The sequence below is a fragment of the Pseudomyrmex gracilis genome, unplaced genomic scaffold (genome assembly GCF_002006095.1).
Source record: "Pseudomyrmex gracilis isolate BER0280 unplaced genomic scaffold, ASM200609v1 scaffold_26, whole genome shotgun sequence".
In the NCBI taxonomy this organism is placed as follows: domain Eukaryota; kingdom Metazoa; phylum Arthropoda; class Insecta; order Hymenoptera; family Formicidae; genus Pseudomyrmex; species Pseudomyrmex gracilis.
Genome location: NW_018020610.1, coordinates 935,212 through 957,253, shown reverse-complemented (window position 1 = coordinate 957,253; position 22,042 = coordinate 935,212). Strand labels below are relative to the sequence as shown.

The 22,042-nt window shown below is 42.1% G+C and overlaps 1 protein-coding gene across 1 annotated transcript in view; it reads right to left on the bottom strand.

The window, feature by feature from the left end:
* Nucleotides 1-22,042, bottom strand: part of LOC109852278 — a 59,336-nt gene that overhangs the window by 36,386 nt on the left and 908 nt on the right. Inside the window, exons 2-3 of the mRNA XM_020423298.1 lie at nucleotides 19,565-20,692; nucleotides 15,300-15,515 (exon numbers count right to left, since the gene is read on the bottom strand). Of these exons, the coding sequence (XP_020278887.1) occupies nucleotides 15,300-15,327 (28 nt within the window). The 5' untranslated portion in view covers nucleotides 15,328-15,515; nucleotides 19,565-20,692. The remainder of the gene's footprint in view (nucleotides 1-15,299; nucleotides 15,516-19,564; nucleotides 20,693-22,042) is intronic.

Genomic DNA, 22,042 nt, shown 5'->3' with positions numbered 1-22,042 from the left:
TGATGGTTGAGATGTACTTATCGCGAAGTAAATATGGATGGAGAGAAGTTAAGGGACAAACTTCTCGTCCTCGAGTTCGTATTTCCAATCGAGTTTCTTTCATCGCGATAAGTGTTAAGTTCGTAAAAACGTATCGAATATTTATAAATTGCAACTTTGCGTGAGCAATTTTCGAAAATACATTTCGCGCTTGACGCGATTATGAGAGGAAAAATCGTCTTCGAGAAATCGCGACGAGACGAGACTCTCGGGAAAACGCGCGAGTAATGCGATTATAGAGTTGACGTTTTGAATAATTGATCTTAAGATACGTCGCATATCCGATCAAACGTACGTACGTACGTACGTAAGGAGAAAACGGTTTTCTTTCGCTGATCTTCCGATGCGCTCCTGAATTATCAGCGATCCGGCAGGAAAATGGCAAAAAAAGTTATTTCACAGATGACCGGTCCGGGATACCGGCCAAGCCACAGGTGAAGGACGAGGGTGTCGGCGTGTGTCGCGCGCGCGCGCGCACACACACACACACACACACACACACACATATATATCTTTCCAAACTACATGATGGGACGAGTGTCGGGAAAATTGGTCTCACGAGTCCCCTGCGCGACCGTCAGCGTTCTCTGACAGAATTCGTTATTTTCCAACAAATTTCGGGGGTTCGCCCTTGTCGAGAAGAGTATACGCAATATATCATAAATAATTGCGAATATTGCTTGGCGCAACAAATAACGCTCTCCTGACTAGCAAAAATACTGAGATGTGTGTGTAAGAAGAACACATTTTATCAATTCGTTCTTTTATTCGTCCACGGTTTTCTGTTGCGAGTTAATTGACGATACAAAGCTCGCGCGAGATCGTGGCACGTCGATGATAACAAGGAGGGAACAAGAGTTGTTCGGGTCGAACCCTGTTAACTTTTCGCTGCGTGTGTAGGTTGTACGTACGCGGCGCTTTACTTCACAGGGCTTATTATCGAGCGAAGCGCGAACGTAGCTCGGGATAGCGAGAGAGAGAAAAAGAGAGAGAGAGAGAGAGAGCGCGCAGAGGCGTATATTCGCGCGCTGCTGCCGGCAAACACGGATTCCATAATGACATGCCGCGGTGGTAAACTGGGACATCTAATTATACTCGAGAGGGCCCGCCACTCTCGCGCGGCCAACGTTGAGCCGTTCCTGGAACGATTCTACTCTCTTTCGAGAAACATCGCGAAATATCCCCCCATCGTTCCCGATGTCGAGAATCGGGGCGATGGTGTGCGCACGTTCGCCGTGGCGAAAAAGAGCCGGAAGTGCTCTTGTACTCGACGCCAGAGATTACGCCCTCGGAACTCGCAATATCGTCCGCTTCGCGCGGCCGTTATCCGAAGTAACGCTTGAGAGAGAGAGACCGCGCATCTCTGTCTACTTTTTCTTTACTTCAACGATATTTGTCCGTTCAAAATCATTTGGCTTTTTTTTTCGAAATTTTTGCGCTTTTTAGTTCTTTTATATCTTTCCGCTTCTTCCCAGCAAATATTAATTTTTATTTGCCTGACGTGCGGATGAATTTGTAATAGAATATAGAAATATGTCTGTTTTTATGAAACTTGTAATTAACAAATACGTTGACTTTAATATAAATTTATAGACAGTTTAATATTCCCGAAAGTTTCGGTGAATTATTAAGTTCTTTGGCAAACGTGTAATATATTACGCATATATGTACATATATATATATATATATATATGTAGAGCAAAACTAGAATTTGAAACTAATTGAAAACTCTAGCCGGCGTGTCTCTTTATACCCGAAATGTATCACTTGCGCCCCGTAGACTCCACAATTTACGCGCGCAAATAAAATCAGCATCGAGAGAGTTTTTTTCCGAAAGAGGGGTCATGCAAAATATACGCACTCCTCTATTTGCAAATGAGGTATCTACAATTCCGCAAATATTTGCGCGTATAAATTTCGCCCGCAGGGTGGGGTGTGCGCGCGCGGCGACGTGTATGTATATCCGGCGCTGGTTAAATGAAACAACATACGTACGAGCTGTGCGGCGGATATGTACACGTTATTTTGCTGGCAAACGACGCGCATCACTCGTACGACGGAAAAACATAAAAGATTTAACAAAACGTTGTTTCACTTACGAGACGGAACAATTCGTTAATGGTAGCGCGCGCGCTTCGTTATTCTCCTTTGTGCGGTATAGGCGCTGTTTTTCCCGGGATTTTCTTCCTGCGCGCAGACCACAGGGGTGCAACGCATTAACCAGCGCGCGGTGATGTTTCGCCGATTCAATTATCGTTTCGCGACTGAGATTAAAATTCAATTTTCGTTCAACAACGTCCGGGCTAACTCTCTGTTTCTGTAATACACATACACACACATGCATACTGGCCGTCGCGCATCCTTCGTATATTCCATTCCATTCGAAACTATGCGAGCACGATAAATTATATCTTGAAATGAGCGCGACAATATCGCGCCGGCTTGAGCCATAATTTTGCGCACTTAACGCCAGTCCGAATAGGCATTCAGATATTGACTCACGTCCTGCTTTTGGACGAGGTAAACTCGCCGTAGGAATTAATTGTCGCGACGCCAGCGGCGCTCTGAAGAGATGAATTCATTGTCGGATCCGTGTGTGCATTCTAATGTTAATTATGCATCGCGTTTCGCAATTCGCGATCTTAAATTGTAACGGACAGTTGTGACACGTCAGATTCTCCAACGAAGAATATTAGAGTTTATTGCAATTTTTATGTTATTACATGTGTGTGTGCGCGCGCGCGCGCGTGTACGTTCCTTTCTAAAACTCTATGGTACATATTTATTTTTCACACGGCGAACGCGCGCGGGTAGCGAAAAATGTTAAATATATGATAAAACATAGCGGATGACATGCACTTCATTGAGTTGCAAAATATCCGGTGCGGTAGGAAACGATATCAAAGCGAGAAATGATAATTTGAATGCAACAAAACGAGAATCTATCTTTGTACTGTAATTTTTTTTTTTTTTTGGATTGAAGCGAAACTCGGAACAAAGAGTCTTTTAGTCTTTCAACTGCCATCTGGACAATTATAGCGCAAATTTATTTATAGCGCCTTTTACAATTTGTTCTTTCCATGTTTATTAGGTTAAATAGTACGTGTGTGTATATGTGTGTGTGTGTGTATAAAATATGTTTTTCTTTTTTTTTTTTTTTACCATAATACTCTTTGAAACTCGAAATAAAATTTTTTCTCGCACTAGTGTGGAGTTTTTTCTCCTAAGAGTTGCAAGAGAGAAAGAGTTAATAATTTATAATACACTCTTTTATACACAAAACGCAAGTGCAATATAACGCAACGGTACAAGTGCAACAGAGTTGTGATATAATTGTAACTTTTGTGAAATTTTACTTTTTGTGAGTGTGTATGTGTGTGTGTGTGTTTCTCTCTGATGATCATTAACAAATGAGACAAGTGCGCTGCGCTTCGCGCTGTGTTTACACGCGACGTTAGTTCGAGAACACGAGTTTCGCACAATTTATAGCGCAGCTCCCCCGCAAAAAAAAATGCATACTTCTCCGCAGCGCAAAAAAAAATAGACAAAAGGATGATGTTATGCATTATGCAGATTTATTTAATAAACTATTGTTGTTCTTCCGAGTGAGGTGCGGAGTTAGAACAAATAGCTCTTTTAATTTAACAACAGCATTTATTCTCTTTTTCTCTCTCTCTCTCTCTCTCTCTCTCTCTCTCTCTCGAGAACACCGTGTAATGTTTCCGGAGAGTAAAATTGCAGTCAGAGCACATCGATTAATTGTAAATACGTTCGTTTGTGAAATATCACAGATATTACAAATGTATATATATGTACATATATATATACATATGTATACATCTAATATGTACATATGTATATATCTAATTAATGTATTATTTATTTGAACACAAATTCTATGTTCAAATGAATTACACCGTCCTTTATCAAATTTCAATAACGCAAGTCTCAATGTAGCAATGCAGATTAATTAATGAAAACTTATTAGCAAAACATCGATGTTTATAATTAATATATAAAGTGTCAAAAATAAAATTGAAAATTTCGAGACTCTGTCTGATCGGTTTCGAAGTGTCAAAAATTTTTTATTTACGTTCAATTTTACAAACAGACAAAAGACGACACGACAAAGTATACAAAAATTATCGTCGTCGTTTCGATTCAGAGAATTCGCGATGATAAAAAACCGACGACGAGATCGTTTCTGCGTCCTTCCGTAGATTACGCGATTACGTCGGATAAATCCTCTAGACTCGGGTGCTAAAACGGTTTAAGGGCAGGAAGAAACCCGAGTAGAACGAGATAACCGGGTGTTATCGCGCGAAAAAGCCGGACGATAATAGTCGGAACGCGAAGAAACTCGTATATTAAGCCGAAAACTTCTGACGTGGCAGACTCGTTTTCGGCTGTTACGAGCAATCGTACGTTCGTGCGAATTGGCCACGCCGGGAGAGTTTCGAAAAACATATCGCATATATTATTGCCTCACCGGCAATATAAAACGCGTCGATTCGATTGCGCAATTTTTCGCCGATAAAATATCGAATTTAGCCGCGATCGATTCTTCTCTCTTCTCAGAATTGCATTCAAACGTCGAATTGCGGACTCCTTCCGCTCTGATGCCGAAACGGGATATTTCATTTCGGCGAGCGCGAAAATCGTAAAAATTCATGTTTCGAATCCATTAGCCTTTCTGTTTCATCGTAACGGTATCGATCTCCCCGGACACAAAGCACAGTTAATCTACGTCCTATTCTGCTTGTCGACGAAGTTTGCCATTTATCGTAGACCGGGTCAAATTCAAATGACTTTCTAGGTCACCTTGCTTGAACGGCGGAAGGACGTCTCGCGCGACAACAACGACGACGACGACGACGTGACTGTCGGCAGTGTGGATTTTTTTCTCGCGGTTTTCCAGCAGCGCGCGCCCCGCATCATTGCGCGCATTAATACTTACTTAAGAAGGAGACGCATATCGAGTTTCGGGGCCAAGCTCATGTCGAGCCGTATCCCCCGTTGTTTCTCCTCTTTTCATTTCGCGCAACGAGTTTAAGAAGAGAACCTTCAAGTGAACTTTAAGACGGGGCTTATTACGGTGGCCGACATGAAAGAAATCGAGTGACTCGCAAGGAGGCGAGAAGAAGAAGCGGAATGCAAGATGGAGAAAAAAAAAAGATTTCGCTCCCCTGTCTGCTAATATTTCACATTTGTGAAAGCTTCATACCCAAGGGGTGAACGTATTTTCAGATTTTATAGTATAAACGCGCTTATCTAAATGGTCTTGAGAGGAGTTCTTTTTTCTCCGATATACGGAGATAGATTCTTGTTTCACGAATATTGATGGTAGGTTTTTTTGCTGCATATTTCAAAATATTGTTTTTTTTTTCAGAATTATATATATAATTTTATTGTTATATAAATGTGTGATCATTTATATTAATTATTTCCTTTTGTGTGACTTAAGATGATCACGAACCATTATTAAGCGAAATTAACATTTCTTGTAACGGTGTGACCATATTTTTTTTTTTTAATTTTAATTATCTCGCTTCTTTAAAATTTTATTAAAATTTTTTACGGCCGCGTAAAATTACGTTACAACACATGGTGGCATTATGAGTAATAAAATAAGCGCCAAAATGGAGCGAGGTATTGATTAAAACCCTCTGAAACAATTTATTTTAAAATAAAATTAAAGCAGATGGAGAGTGAGAAGAAGAGTAAAAACGACAAAGAGAAAGAGAGAGAGAGAGAGAGAGTATTCGCGCGATATAATTCCGTTAGTGTGCCTCTAATTAACATGACCTATTAAGCATTTTGAAGTGTAGAAAATATACCAATATCACGTGTTCCGCTACATCGCCGATTATATTCGATTATTTTCCATATATAAATTATCGTTCGCATAACCAAACCTTGACAAATTGGTTAGAGACATTGGTTTGGGGGAAATACAATATTATTAATTTCATTTACGTATTTTGTGAAATCGACACGTAATACGCGCGCGCGCACATACACACACACACACACGTTAAATAATTTCTAGACGCTACCGCGCGCCGGATATATCCATGAAATTTATCATGATTTTTGCAATTTTCCAATTCGCGAAAATTAATTGAAAAGAAATTCATTCTCCGCTGTGGTATATTTAAATTCGTCGATATTTTATCACACATATTGCATATTTCCATTTCCAATAAACAAATATAATTCGCAATTCACTCTAACTTATTCAAAGTTTATTTACATCCGATCGTATGTATGTGTGTGTGAGTACGAGAGAACATCGAGACAAAAAATTATCGCTCGATAAATACACAGTTGTTGGCAATTAATTGAAGTAAAGAGCTTCCGAGAACATTTGTATGAAGAACTATAAAAAAAACCTCGCTTGCTTGTCGAAATGCGCGCGTAACTCAATGGAACAAATCTGGTAGTAGTCGAGGCAACGCGATGTTATCTGCAAATATTGCGTTGATAATCGCTCGCTTCGATTCGCATCTTATCGATAATGAGCGCGGATAAAATTTCGATGCCTTCCTAGTAATAATAGCTTTTCTCTCTCTCTCTCTCTCTCTCTCTCTGAATATCGGATAGTAGTTGAACAAAAACCATATTCGAAAAAAACAACAATCGCGTTTTTTTTTTGTGTTTAATTAACACATTAATGAAAATTTTCTGTTACGTCGTAATTTCGAAGGTTTCGAAAAGCTGTTTTCTCTTTTTCTACATTTTTCTACATCAGCAGATACTTAACAGATTTTCATTTTCTTTCTCGCACAATTAACATTTTCTATCACACCATAATTTCGAAAACTTTGAAAGCTCCTTTTTTTGCATTTTTTTTTTCATTTGACCAATTTTATTCGCAAGTGTGAGAGCAAATAGATTTTCATCTATTTTTTATATATTAGCACCTGTAATTTGCGTCTTGTTTATTTTCGCTTTCGGTACAGAATGTGATTTAAATTTTAACGCGGCACTCAGTGCTTCAATAAGTAAAGAACTCCGTGCGGAGGATATATAGACTTGTTCGTCTGCAATATTGAACGTCTATCAATGTGTTTTATCGCATATGGTATCGCGAGGAAGGTGGGGGGAGGAAGGGGGTTAAGAGCTATAACGTTCACATTCGCGGTGCGAAGATACGTGCACGCGCGGGCGGGTGTATCTGTCACGTGCGAAACCATCTCCACGCGGAATAGAAAGAGATGTCCCAGAAATTAGCCAGATTAACTTCGTTTCGTACAAGATTAGACTCTCGACTTCGCGTTTCGTCGTGCTTCAAATATCCTTAAAAGGATTTCAATCGCGGTAAATCGCGGACTCGTCCCGCCTCCCGCGTCCCGCCAGTCCTCCGTATATTGTACTTTATCATTCTCTCCTCGTCCTAAATCATTCGCGCCGACATCGAATCTTGCCGCGCCGCAAGCGTTATCCATCAAGCTCTATTCCTCTCTTTCTCTTTCTCTCCGCGCCATCGGAGCCAAATGCGAAAATACTTTTAGCAGATTTCGTTCTGACGCTCCGCGTCTGACTTTTCTTCCCGTGACCGGGTATATGGAGAAAGATAAAATGAAAAAGAGCGGAGGCGAAAAAAAAAAACCCATAAAGAGCAAAATATGAAAGAGAGAGGAAGTCAGAAAGCGCCGGGAGAAGCGGGATTAAGGAGGAAGGAGTGACGCGAATGAAAATGAAAAAAAAAAGGGGAGAAAGAGCGTCCGCGCGCGCGCGGCACGATAGCATTGTGTAGTGGCCAGGCGAAGATCTTTGCGAAGCAGAATAGAACGAAGAGACGAGCCAGGGGTGTCGCAGTGTATTTTTAACGTGGCTTATCTGGCCGGAGACGAGCAACTAAACAACGTGGACAACAGGGAGAGAGAGGGCTGATTTAAAAGCCTCAGTGATTCTCAATTCGCGCGTCACGCCCCGGCTCGCCAAAAACGAGCTGGGCGCGCCAATTTTTAACGCGTTATCTCGCGGCAACAGCTCGTCGCCTACTTATCGCAAATTTGCGCCGTCGTAATTACGTTATTAGTATAAGACCTCCCGAACTTGGAAGGGAAAGGGAAAGGGGAGGAATAATCTTTTCGCCGCTTAATTAACTAATCGCGCGCGAAGCCCGCGCGAGCGAGCTTTCGCTCGCATTTGAAATTCCAGCGCCGCGTGCCACTAGCGCTAAAAATAATATTGACACGTAGAGAAGCTAATAGCGCTCGCTAATCTGCCTTTCGGCTATAACATTTTAATCCGACAGCTGATGTGCGGGGGTGGAGTGTTTCTGGTTTCGACCTCGGGATTTATATACAACCGGACCGACGGAATTCGAGTTGACTCACACACATACACACACACACATACACGCACGCACACGGACACGCCGAAGAGATTTCGGAAAAATATCCGGTTAAACGCCTCCATTATCCGTTTTGTTACAGTATACGCTCCAACTGCGTAAACCGCTGCCGGAGCGTTCGCGCGAAAACATCTCGATCCGCGGGAAATGCGGATTACGTAAGTTGTAGGTACATACACACGTAATACATGTGTGTTTTGTGCGCGAACACACGAAAAGTCTGGTCGATTTAAAAGCCGCACAGTACACACTACACCTTCTCGGAGAGACATTTCGCGGAGAATGAATTAAAGCGGAACGTATTTTAATTACTTCCGATTATTTATTCACGCGGAACTCTGTTCCGGCGTCCGAGTGTCCACGTACATGCAATTTCCCGCGCGCGCGCGGAAGTGAATTTCCGCCAAATATGTTATAATAGTTTGCAATTAATATATATCGATGAAACGTAGATTTATTTATCAATCATATGAGCGCGTGTGTGCGGAGGTTTCGCACAGGTTTGTGTGCGGTTAACGTAAAGTTAACATATGATTAACAGATTGTCGCTCTCTCGCATGCATTAAATTTGATCAATATTCCCGATATTGTGATGTCAATAAAACGTAATGCGCCCGGATGATGGAGCAAGCTCGCTCGCTCGCTCGCTCGCGAACCTTAATTGTGATTGTCGCAAACGTCGTCGGCAAACAATCGAAATCTCGTTTCCTGATTTCCAATCTTCACGCGCGCTCATTCGCGAGCGAGACATTTTCCGCGAAACTGATTTCTCTCCGTTCGCACATCACGCAAGTGCATATATATCGCGTCGCAATAATTTAACGACGGTTCTTAACACAATTTTTTCCCGGAAACGAAAGAAAGAGATTGCGATGCGTCGAGTTTACGCGCGCGCGCGTGTATATATATATACAAAAAGTAGTTCGAGAAGATTCTTTTTTTTCCCCAAAAGGAACATTAATCGAAAGTTATAAACGCGATCTAATTAAGAACCTCCCGAACTCTTCGGCAACTTTAAATAACTTGCAACGAGATGTATAGACTACAAGAGGAATTGCCGCGGCGAGAGGAAGAATGTCGGGGTAATTAAAACGTCCTTTATCAGTACGCGAACAGAAATGCGCAATAAACATAATATTCGAATCGCAATTATTAAATCTAATGCGATATGTGTTACGCGTTTAATTATTTTATAATCCGGATCGCGGGCGAAGTACACGAGCGAAAAGAAACGTCGAATCGAACGCGCAATCTAGATCTCTAATTGAACTTGTTCGTTTTAATTGACCTAAATTGTAATCGGGAACCGGCTTGTAATATCGTCGTTCTCCGACTGGACATGTTACACGAACATTATGTAGCACGCGCGCGCCGCGCCGATGCTATTGACAGGCACTCGCGCGAGCTTCAATCTTCTGATTTTCTGCCGAGCGTTCATTTTTTTTTTTTTTTTTTTTTTAAAGAGGGAGATTCTTTCACAAAGCAAGCTTTCGGCGACTTCATGTGCAGACAGAAAAGAAGAGCTCCGGCTCCATTATCGACGAATTTCACGCCTCGTCGAACGGTCTCTGCGATTTCGCTGCCTGCGTGCCCGTCGTCGCCGAGGTTTTTCGGTTTCCCTTTAACGATCCGATGCATCGTTTTTGGTTTATTTTCCTTCATCCGATTTCCTAACTCACATCTTCCCGATGATAAAACCGAGTTTGACGCTTGTCGACGACGAAAGCTGCCATTCGTCTCTCCGCGTAGGTGTGTGTGTGTGTGTGTGTGTAAAATATATATACTTGAAATATCTTCAAGATAGCATTGCACTTCGAATCCTTCACACGATAAAAATCTCCAAATAGCTTTTCCGTGCATATGCTGTTTTATTGAATTTCGTTTTACGCGTGACGTACATGTTTACTGTAATTTGGTAATGCGTTATAGAGAAAATTAAATAAAATTTACGGTTTGTGTAATGTGTAATATGCACGTATAACATATATATTATATAATAAACTGAAATACACACACTAACGTGTGCGTGTGCTCGCGCAGGACGAATTGCAGCGCTTAATTGCGCCGAATTACACGAGACTTCAATTATGTCAATTGAATTGCGCAATGAGGGCAAAAAAACCATAAACACGAGTAAACAAGAGCAGCTGCGTTCAATCAAGCGATGCTCTACATAAAATCTAAAATATAATAGACGCTCCTCGCGGAGGAGAGAGAGAGAGAGAGAGAGAGAGAGAGTGCTTATCTGATTGTCGGATCCATTAATCGTGCAAGAGAGCGTTCAAGTGCATTTTCAACCGGGTTGTGAGATAGGTCGTAGAAAAATCAAGTGGTGAATTCAGATGCGCATTTACGCGAAAAAGAGGCTCTCGCATATTCTGCTGAAATGATACTATAAAAAAGTCGCGCTTCGGGCGTTTCTCGTTTTTCTCGCGGTCACTCGCGCGATCCGTTACCCGAATTTTTACGTGCTCTTCACGCAAGTGAACAAACTCTTCTCTGTTCGGAGATTGCGGTAAGTTAAAAATTTTTTAAAATGTTTTGACTTAAACTCTCTGCTAATAGAACGTTAAAGAGAGAAGATAGGATTTAGAAGATAGGTTTTAGAAAGAGAGAGAGAGAAAGAGAGAGAGAGAGAGAGAGAGAGAGAGAAAGAGAGAGAGAATTACGTTTGTCGAAACATTCACTTTTTCGAAAAAAATATATTCGTTAAAATATACGAACAGAAATTTGTAAAACACTGAAATGAGACAGCGAGTTTTCGCGCGCGTAACTGAGACGTCGAAATTTCGAACGGTGCGGTCGCCGGAGCGGAACGAACGGGGAGATCGGATTTTTCACCGCTTCTACATATCCCCGAAGAATTTTCACCGATCTCTGAAAAACAAACACGTTTTATCGCTGACTCCGATGTGTTTTAATTATGTCAGTCAGCTGACGATGCACATCACCGCAATGTGATCGATGAGACGAAAAGGAAGCTCATGAATGCGTCGCAGGAATTATCGACAAACGATTTTAATATGTGGTTCTGATAAAATTATTCTCTTACCGCTCAGTTTCAATAATCGATATCGCGGATCGACTCGCGTTAATTATAATATTTTCTCAATAGATCTCTCTTTGGAATTGACCGTAATAATACCATAATGTTTTTTTTTCGATATATATATATACATATATATGTATATGTATATACATATGTATATATATATTATTTTCTCTCTGTAATATTTTAATTAAACCGCGCTTCTGTTATTGCGCGCGACGAAATAACATTCATTATTACATAAGGTTTTGTTTTTCAATTTTTGTTTTGTGTGTCGCTTTTACGCACGGTGTGTTTCTCGCAAAAAATATATTTATATGTAACATACACTCGTAACAAATAATAAAAATTACAGTATTTTTGTTTCTTCTCTCGAGCGGATAAAAATGATGCCGAAATGTGTGTGTGTGTGTGTGTGTGTGTGTGTGTGTGTACGCGCGAAGTTAGAGCCTATTCTTATAACTCCATAGATTTCATAAGTAGATTACATACTCTATTTGCGATATCCCGCGATCGATAGAACAGAGTAAACATGACCTCGGCGAGGCACTCCGGAAAATTCAGACTATAATGTAACTGCTAAAGACAACAGGAGAGTTTTGCTCCACTTTTTTTTCACCTTGGTGTGTAAAGCTATCGGATTCGTCGGCGCACCACGAAGAGAGAAAAAGAGAGAGAGAGAGAGAGGAGAGAGAAAATGCGCGATAATTTCTTGACATCCGGCTTTGCTGATGCAAAAATCAGATATCACATCTCTAATTGGTTTCGTGTTGAGCGAATTTTATTTATAAATAAAGTGATGTGCACGTCCAATAACTACGTGTACTTTAGCTCGTGCCGCCGGAGGTTTAAAAATATATATAGAAGCGATTACACGTGTATATATATATGTATATACATATATATATATATACATATATTACACATACGTGCATAAAGCGCGTCGTACGTGTGTGTGTGTGGGTGTGTGATAACAGTATTACGCCTTAGTCACGCCCATGTTAATGCTTCCTTAATAGACATAATTCTCGTGCTGCAAATCCAATTAACAGTCGCATACAAAATTGGAATTAACATTAATTTTCATGTCACGCAAATTTCACAGTATTTCTTTGACGTCTTTGTGCCACAACCCCGCTCCTCCCTCTCCCTCCCTTCCGTATCCCTGTTCGTTTCCCATTAAACAAATTACTCAATTTGAAAATATAAGCAGCTTTTTCCACCCCTATCATATTTATTTTACGTGCTTCCACTTACTATTAATATTGCATGAGCGCGAGTTCTATACCCGTAACCCATTTCTTCGGAAATTTTTCACGGTAACTTCAAAATCCCGCAACATCACGAATATAAATACATAATATAAATACATTCCGAGATGAAACTCGAAGTGGACAGTAAGAAGTTTGCGGAAATGTGAAAAAGAGAGATATATATATATATATATACATATATGTATATATGTTTGACAACATGTTTATACAGAGTCTGTCAATAGACTCCGCGCGTATAGACGGAAATTTTCTCAGATCGGTGTCGATGTGTGTGTAGGTTCACACGCGCGAATATTAAATTCTAAGGTTACGGAGTCTCTCACATGTGCGTGGCGCGTAATAGAAATCGCTTTTCGGCGATTCGTATGCCGTTGGCGAAACGGCGTTTGCCATGCGGGCGGCTGCCGATTTGCATACAACAGATATTTCGGAGCGTTCGTGCCGCCGCCGCCGTCGCCGCCGCCGCCGGGGGCGGACGAAATTTGCAAATCTCTCCACGCGTCCCGAACTCCGGGGGAAACATGAAAGGAGCTTTTTGCTCTGTCAATTCCACAGGTTACCCTGCTCTCGTGGGCACGTAGCGGCGGAGAGTTTCAGTCCCCACGGTGTCGCTCGACGACGATCGATAGCCGCGGGGAAGAGACAAATGGAACACGGATGAACACGCAAGCAGCGCGTGCATAGACGTGCGAGACGGACGATGTGTTCCGCGTACACGCGGGAATGCGAAGAAATCAGTATTCACGCGATGTCTTTTATATCGTGAGGGGAAGAGAGAGAGAGAGAGGGGAAATGTGACGGAATTTTCGTTGTCGCGTCACCAGGAGAGACACGTTTCCTACCGAATTCTTCAAATCGCTCGGACGTCGACGCGTGTTCACAACGCTGAGAAATTAGCGCAAGGATTGATCAGATCATTGTCTCTTTAGAGATATTCTAGGAATGCTAAGCGAGAGACCATCGCGTACATGTGTATTTGACTTGCGAGTGAGGGATATATTCCTCGATCTCGCGAATCTATGCGAGAATTAATCGATGATTTCCCACAGTTGCGTAAATCTAGAAATCAATTCCGAATTTCCGTAATTCATTTCTCGTGTAATTGCAAGCATCCACGGATCCGCATCATCGGGATCGTTATCGTTGCATATCTGTGTCAATCTCTGCGCCCGGCAGCAAGAAGGTAAATATCAAAGTTCAAGGGGAGATCGCGTGCCGGAGAGAGCTCCGGAGATAAAGCACCGTTAAGGATCTCGGCATCACCCCACGACAGAGAGAGAAAGAGAGAGAGAACGAAGAAAGAGAGAGAGAGAGGGAGAGAGAGAGAGAACTGCGGGCTACAGGTGAATAAAGGCAAAAGAGGACAAATGGCGGATAGAAGAAGTCACAGACACATCTATCGCGAGTCAATGCGTGACAACCACTAGAAGAACAATAAGAGTCCTAAATACGGCCGACTCTCCCGCCTCGATCTTCAGTCCGGTTCATCTCTTTCTTCGACATTTTCCGCTGACAATTCTTGCAATCTATCTCCCTCACACGCTCGAGCAAGATTGAGACGACCATCTCGATGTTCCGATCCGCACGATAGCTTCCTCCACGAGGAAGCCGCTATTGCGCGTAGCCACAAATATTCCACGATTATTCAGAGACGAGTTTTTTTTTTTAAGAGAGTTTTTTTTTAAATTTCACGAGAGATTCGCGGATACGATATAAACGTATGGAAACACGTAATCGGATTTACCATTTTCGTTTATAAAAAACCGGTCTCGTTATTTTACACTTTGTATTTTAAGACACGTCCTCAAAAATATTTCACACACACATACACAATGCGTTTTACATATTTTAATTAGAAAAAATTCTCGTTCGCAGACAAACGTGCGAGCGGTTCGCAATTTTTTAAATTTACCAGCGAGCCTATTTTGATTCGCGTTTATCTGCCTTTTCCCTGTGTTGTTTCCAGGCGCGAGGATTATCGATAAGATAGTTAGCCGTTATTACATATGATTAAACAACGCGCGCGCGGTGCGCGCGTTGACGGAACGCTCACCCTTTTGTTTCATTAGTTACTTTGGCCGCGGTAATGGAATCGGGAACAGAGCGATGAAAGATAACGAATCGAGTCCCCATTATTGCCCCAGTGACACACTTGCGCCCGTCGCTGTACCAACAATTTTATCTTGCCACGTATCTTACCGCGCGTTTCTTCTACTTGGAAACCTCCTTCAGACCGACCGTCTTAATAAAGACCCCCTCCTATGTTATGTAACTTATTGTAACAATTCGCACAACATCTTCTCGTATGCTTGCAGAGAAAAATATTCCTACTTCTCGCAAAAAGAAAATTTATTTTTTAACTTGCATCCGACCTCGCTTGTGGGTCGTTCTTCTTTGGTTTATTTTTCTTGACTTGATAAAATGACGTAAAAGACTCTCTGCCTGTGCGATTTACGCCGAGATGCGCCGATAGTTTACGATTCAAAACGAATGTGTATGTGTGTGCGTGTTTCTTTTTATATTTGAGTTTTATGTTCCTTTAACAGCGTGTTCTCAACACGACACGGTCTCGTACCTCGTTTCGTGGATGTGGCGGTCGGCATCGATGTGAGCTGCGACGGGATGATGCCGACTCTATCAGTGGCAGTGATAGCCCACGGCCGGGTCTCGTTCTTCTTCGTGGACCTCGTCGTCGTCGTCGTCGTCTTCGGGACGAGCCACTAACCTGGTAGTCATCTCCACCGCGACGACGGCCAGTCGCTCATTGTCCAACGACCGAAGCGCGTATACTCTACAGGCATACGATAGGATCCGTATAAAAAAAAACATCATAAAACAAAAACTGTCATTACAGCGATTAAAAATACGTATATCGATTTTCTGATTACTTTCAACGTAAATTCTAAAAAATAACAAAACAAAAAAAATTCCTCAGTGATTCTTAATCGCGCGTAAATTATCTACACGGGCCAAATTTGACATTACGCTGTTATTTTTAGAGTTAGGCGAGAAAACGGAGAAAAACATAATTGCACGAGCACGGCAATAGTCGTTATTGTAATATTCATGTAAAAGAGGAATAATAATTGATTGTTTGCTCGTCTATGGTCGTCTATTGGCGGATCGATGTAAAAACCTGGCATTACATTGTCTCATAAACCGTCTCATAAACGTGGAGTCGCGTTTATTTCCAATCGCATATACTTCTTTCTTTTTATCGGGAGCGAATGTTTCTTTTTTTTTTCTTGAGATTCGATGATTAACAACGAACAAAAAAAAGATAGGCTTTTTTATTCTTTTATCGTCGAGAAAAATACGGGATTTTCTCGACGCCAGGGCTTGCTTACGCAAAGTTCTATCTACTTAGCAAGCATAAAATAGATTACCACTCATTTTATTGCATCCAGAATTTAAGTTCGACGCCTACAATGGCGTCACCGACATGAAAAGGTTTTTACTAAGGGAACAAAAGTTTGTTGCGCTACAGCTTGAAGCGTTAAACCCTAATGACAATTTCTTGTTCGCTTATGAAGTTAGAATCACAACTTTTTACTCGTAGCTCTCCGCGTAGCTAAAATAGCGTCCGTTCGCGATACGCTCGGTTGAAGATCTTCTTAGTGAGAGTGTGTGTGTGTGTGTGTAGCTTCGAGCTCGTCTCTTTTGAAATACGAGAAAAACAGAAAGAAGAAAAAAACCGAACGGACATTTATTGCAAACTCGTGTACTCATAATTGCATTAAAAAAAAAAAAAAAAGTCATAATTATCAATACTTTTAGAAAGAAGATTTTTGCGCGAATTAATCTACGTCTTTAATAACTTCTTTGTAGAAAATAATACCATTATAAATTATTACAAAATATATGTTTTTTCTCTCTCTCTCTTTATCTCAAAAAAATTATCAACTTTTCGATCAAATGAAAATTTGAAATTCTTTTTAATAAAGAATCGGATAATCTTATTTCTCAATAAAATATACGGATTAAACATTTGACAGAAAAAATCCATAACAAATTTCTAGGGTTACTCTTCGGCAGGCACAAGCGCGGAGCATAGACGCACTTGCTACTGATAACGCCGTTGCGCGGGATTAATAACTGACCGAGGCTACACGATCGTAGATATCACGTAATGTTGTGTGCCGCCGCATGAAAGTTTCACCGAAGTTATAGAGTGACACACATGTTCCGTTGTTCGTGTGTAGTTATTACTGTTAAATAGTTATCTCTCTGAGTACACACACCAAGTTGTACAACATCGGTTTAGGAAGCGCGCGCGGCTCTGCCAGGCGATGTCACACATTTGGCACGCATTCGTTATGGCCTGAGTGTGCCATCGAGTATTCTCTCTATGTAAATAGTCCGTAACGACGCTATAATTCACACGATAAAGGCTTATGAAGCCTCTATGCGCGTGTGAAATATATATTGTTAAACGGGAAAATCCGCGTTTACCGCGACGTTTCTGAAAAATATCATCGCTCGGCATAATAATTCCGCATAATGGCGGCAATTTTACTGTATTAACAGACATGATATCGCGAATATACGGGTCTCGCATTCACGGGACTCTGCTATTGTATTAGTGAATAAAATTGCGGTCTTGAAATATACGCGGCGCCTGTATTGTAATAATTGTTACCCGCAAATTGTACATTTTCTATCATCATTTTCTAACATCGTCGTATTTTATATTATCAAATCTGTGAAACGCATTAAAACAAAACGTTTCTTCGAGAGAGAGAGAGAGAGAGAGAGAGAGAGAGAGATCCTTTCTCGGGAATAATTGCGCGATAAAAAAAAAAAAAGAAAACAGAATCACGCGGGAGAGAGTTTCGTTCTTGGTGTATTTCGTAAACGTTGAATGCGCAATCGTTATTGTCGGCGCGGAAAGAATTTTTGTCACGTATAATCCCGTTTGTTTTAATTCAGTACGGAATATATATACGCGTATGCGCGCACGTTCGAAGATTTAATCCTACGAAATAGGCGCGATGGCTCAGTAACCTCGAATAGTGAAGCGCGGCAGAAATGGCATCGAAAATTTTCGTGTCGCGCGGCAGAAATTGCATTCCTCTCTCTCTCTCTCTCTCTCTCCTCCCTCTCGCGCCGCCGACGACGCGATCTTCCGACGCGGCCATTTCAATTTCGCGGGGTATTCCCCGCTCCGGCAGATACGATCGATTGATGCGTCGTAAAAAAAAAAAAAAAATAGTGGCACTGCGATTCACAAATTTTTGCGAATTTGCATAAAACCTTGCGCGCGCTATTTGTACACAATCTTGCACAAATTTCCCATTCCTATCGGTTTCGCGTATCTCGTCGCGTATCTCTTGTTCAATAAACTCGTTCGAGAGAGACTGACTTGCAAAATTTCTCACATCTGTCGAACGAGACCTTGCGAGTCATCCAATTGTCAATGAAACGTTATCGTGTCTTCTCTCATTTCGCAACCCCCGTATCGAATCTTGTTAATAATGATAAAAAAAAAAGTTGCGGAAGAGAGTGAGAATATTCAGCACGACGTGGGATCTATCGAGAAAATAATAATCTCCTTCAAACGCGATTTGCTCCGTCTATCGTTTCGAAGAGAGCAAGTCATCGTTACAGCGCTCTTTCTCTAATACGCGAATAAAGTTCCGCGTCATGTGCACCGAGAAGAGACTAACAGTAGAATACGATACGCAGCTTATTTTCTATGTGCAGATAATTAATATACATTTGTGTGCTTTTTAGTATCTGATTTCTGAAAAAATTCAGCTCATGACGGAATTTACAAACTTGTATAATAACGCGAACGAGCGACGACGATCTTGTGCGACGCGTAATTAATAAAATTAAGCAAAAGCACAAATTTGTTTCAGACTAGTTTTATTTATGCGGACGTGTTAAATCTCGTTCTAGGAGAGGTTACAAATTCTTTTACAGCTCACAATAAATAATCCAATAATCCATTTCCAATAAGTTTCAAAGACCAGTCAGATATTACGAGGCGCTTTAAATAAGCGTGAGGGATTTATTTGACGAAGAATAATAATATTAAGGAAAAAAATAACTTTTTTTTTGTGCAAGATGAATACGCGCATACATAGCAGCTTCCCGTTGTGAAGTTAACGAAATATCGCATATAACGGATCTAGAGTTGATCTTTTTTTAGTCGATTTTAATGTGAGATCAAAATATTTATTTTCAAATATCGGAACGACTAGACATATCGGAGAATATGAGCTTATTGCACGGTTATTGGATAAAAATGAGCCGGGCTCGATCGAAGGAAAAATCCAGGAAACCGCTGCGAGATAGGGAAGTATCTGCGCACAAGCCCGTATTATAGTATTTATAGCGAGAGAAGCTTTTGTTCTGAAAAATTGAGATCTCAAGAAATAGAAGATCCCATATAGGTCATCTTTGTCGAACTTTATAGGCGTTTCATTAATATATTCGTTGGATATTGTAAATGTTTCTTTCCTCTTGCTGTGTGTGGTAAAATATGAAAAACTATCTGGAGACAAATTATAATAAATAATTTCTTAAACATAAAATCTCTTTGCTCTATATCTATCTATCTATCTCTCCTTCTCTCTTTCTTTAGTCGTAAAAGCGCACCATAAATCGTAATACTTCAGCGCGCGAGAGAATATTATCGGCTTTATAACGGGCGAGGAACTTTTCACGTAAAAATCTTATCGAGGCTTGAGAAATTGTTCCTCTATATATTCGCAATATATATAAAACAAGTATTTCAAAAAATAAATACAATAGAGTCACTTTGTGCGGACGCGGATTATTTCTTATCGCTTGTCAACTCTTTGATTTCACTTTTTTTTAAAAAAAAAAACGTACCTTTCGCTATTCCTCAGGATATTCTGCGAGATTGTCTCATCCTTCGACGGTATCGCTCGATACCGATTCGCACAGCTGTTCTCGCACGCCTCGTTATATGGTGCGCGCGAGCACCTCGCACAAGAGGCGGATTACGATTCGAGGAGACACTCAGCCGCGGGTACCACCACCGCACGAAGGGTACCTTCGAGTTTGCCGTGTTGTTTCTCTTTTCTTTTTTTTTTTTTTCTCTTTCTCTTCTTCTTCCGATCGAACAACACAACGCGCACACACGCCCTTGTCCTTCAGGAAACGGTACCGTACCAGGGGCACAGGTTCGCACCACCCTCGGTACCGGATCTCTTCGGGGCTGTACTGCCGCGATTGTCTTTCCACGTTGAAGTCACGCACATGCTACTGAGAGGTAAACGTCGGGAAAAATCGGTGCGAAGTGATCGAATCTCGCCGACGACGCGACGCACTGCAACAACGGGCCCGAGTCCTCGTGTCTCGAGGACATTTACGGATGACTATGTGACGTCACACGACGATAATTCCACCGAACGGAATCCCCACGTGACGCGCAACTCGCGAAGCGGAAGTACGATCTCGTTCTTCGGCTCCGCGCCGGACACACATGCCGAGAGAGATTGCGCCACCACCCGCCGCCCCCCTGGTTCTCCAGAGACCACCGGGGGGTTAAGTCAACAGATTCGTGTCTCGCGATCGACCGACCACGACGACCCTGTCATCCTCGCGGGCATCCATATCTCCGCTCCCGGTCAGGAGCCGCCGCCAGACTTTGTTCGGTCTCAGGATGCTCTTCGTCTGGTTTTCCGTCGCGTACGTCGCACCCGCGCCACGGGAATCATGCTTCCATTCCTCAGCGTGTTTCTCGGTATTTGTGTTACCTTTTCGCCACGAACACCCGGACTCGCGGGATCAGCTCGCGCTCGTGACGCTTGTCGAGCGCGCGCGTATCATGCTTCGCCGATGTCAGTTTACAAAATATCAATGTTCCTCGTAACAGAACGAGTTGCAAGAAGAGCCGTGGCTCGAGAGCAAAAGCCTCGCCCGTTTGATCACACTCGATGCTCGTCACTTCGAACTCGCTTTGTGGTCGTCTCGCGTCGCGTTCCGCTGCAAACACTGTGTATTCCCACTCTCTCGATATTTTCTATCTTATTTGATTTCGATTTTTCATAAGTTCACGCGCGCCGAAGAGCGCAAAGAAAACAAGAGACAATTTTTTGTCTTTGTTTCATCAAACAAACATGAATGTTACATGAATAATTCGTTAACAAGAAGGAGGTTCTATATTTTTCTCTCTTTCTCGTGTGCGACGAAGACGGCGTTTTAGAGAAACAAGTAGCATATCAGAGGAAGAACGAGGTAATACAACGAGAAGAAGGAAATGAAGAGGAACAGAAGAAGAGAGACGGACAAGTACGTGCCTATTGATTTCCTTCTCATCGCGAAGAATGTTTCATTATATTCGACAAGGTATTAAGGAGAGCACTCGGTAATCTCCTCTCGCCTATTACAGCTCGGAAATTTCTAATAAATTCTCCCGCGTTTCCTTCACTTTATTGCCGAGCGACTCCACGCCACGTTCTCTCCATGAATTACCGATGCGTTTTGCATATCGACGCGCGTGGCGCGCGCGCGAAACGCCCAAACGTAACGTGTATTTTTGGAAGCCGCCTGTTCTCTTCGCTATGCAGAACCGATGCGTGCGTGCGTGCGTGCGTTCGTGCGTGCAAACTTCCCGCGCACAATGGAATTCTTGAGCGTGAGTCACGCAGCTTCACCTCGTAAAAAGATCACCAACGGCCAATTTCGCGAATTTCGCGAATACGCCCACTCGCGAAGGCGACGTCGAGATTTCGATTATTTATTTCCGGCGCGAAAACGCAGATCGAACGCGTCGATCTCGATTCGTTCGTAACACACACGATCTTTTTTTTTCCCCCCTGATACTTCTCTCTTACGCAACATACGCGCATTTCCTCTTCAGCGATGAAGAGGATAGAATATTACCGGGCAATAAATTTCGTTCGCTCGTTGGAAATCAGAACGTTTGCGAAGCGCGTGTTTTGTCCGCGCCCGAGCGGACGTTTTACGTCACATAAGCGTGAAAATTCATATGGCCGTGTCAGATCGGGAAAAGCCTGCGAAAGCCTGACTGTCACGGTTTTCGCATAACTAACAGCCGGCGGGTGAGACCTTTCTATCAGTTTTGGCTGTCGGATTGGAAATAAACGCAGATCCGCGCGCGTAAATATTTCGACGAGAGAACGGTAGCGTCACGGGAGTGAAAAAGATCAGCGGATAGAGGTGGCGAGAGACCACCACTTGGATCGGATTGTTTTACAATACGACTATTTGTACAGATTATATCGATGTGTATGTCTCTCTCTCTCTCTCCCTCTCTCTCTCTCTCTCTCTCTCTGTGTGTGTGTGTGTATGTGTGTGTCTCTGTGTGTTCTACGAATGTGC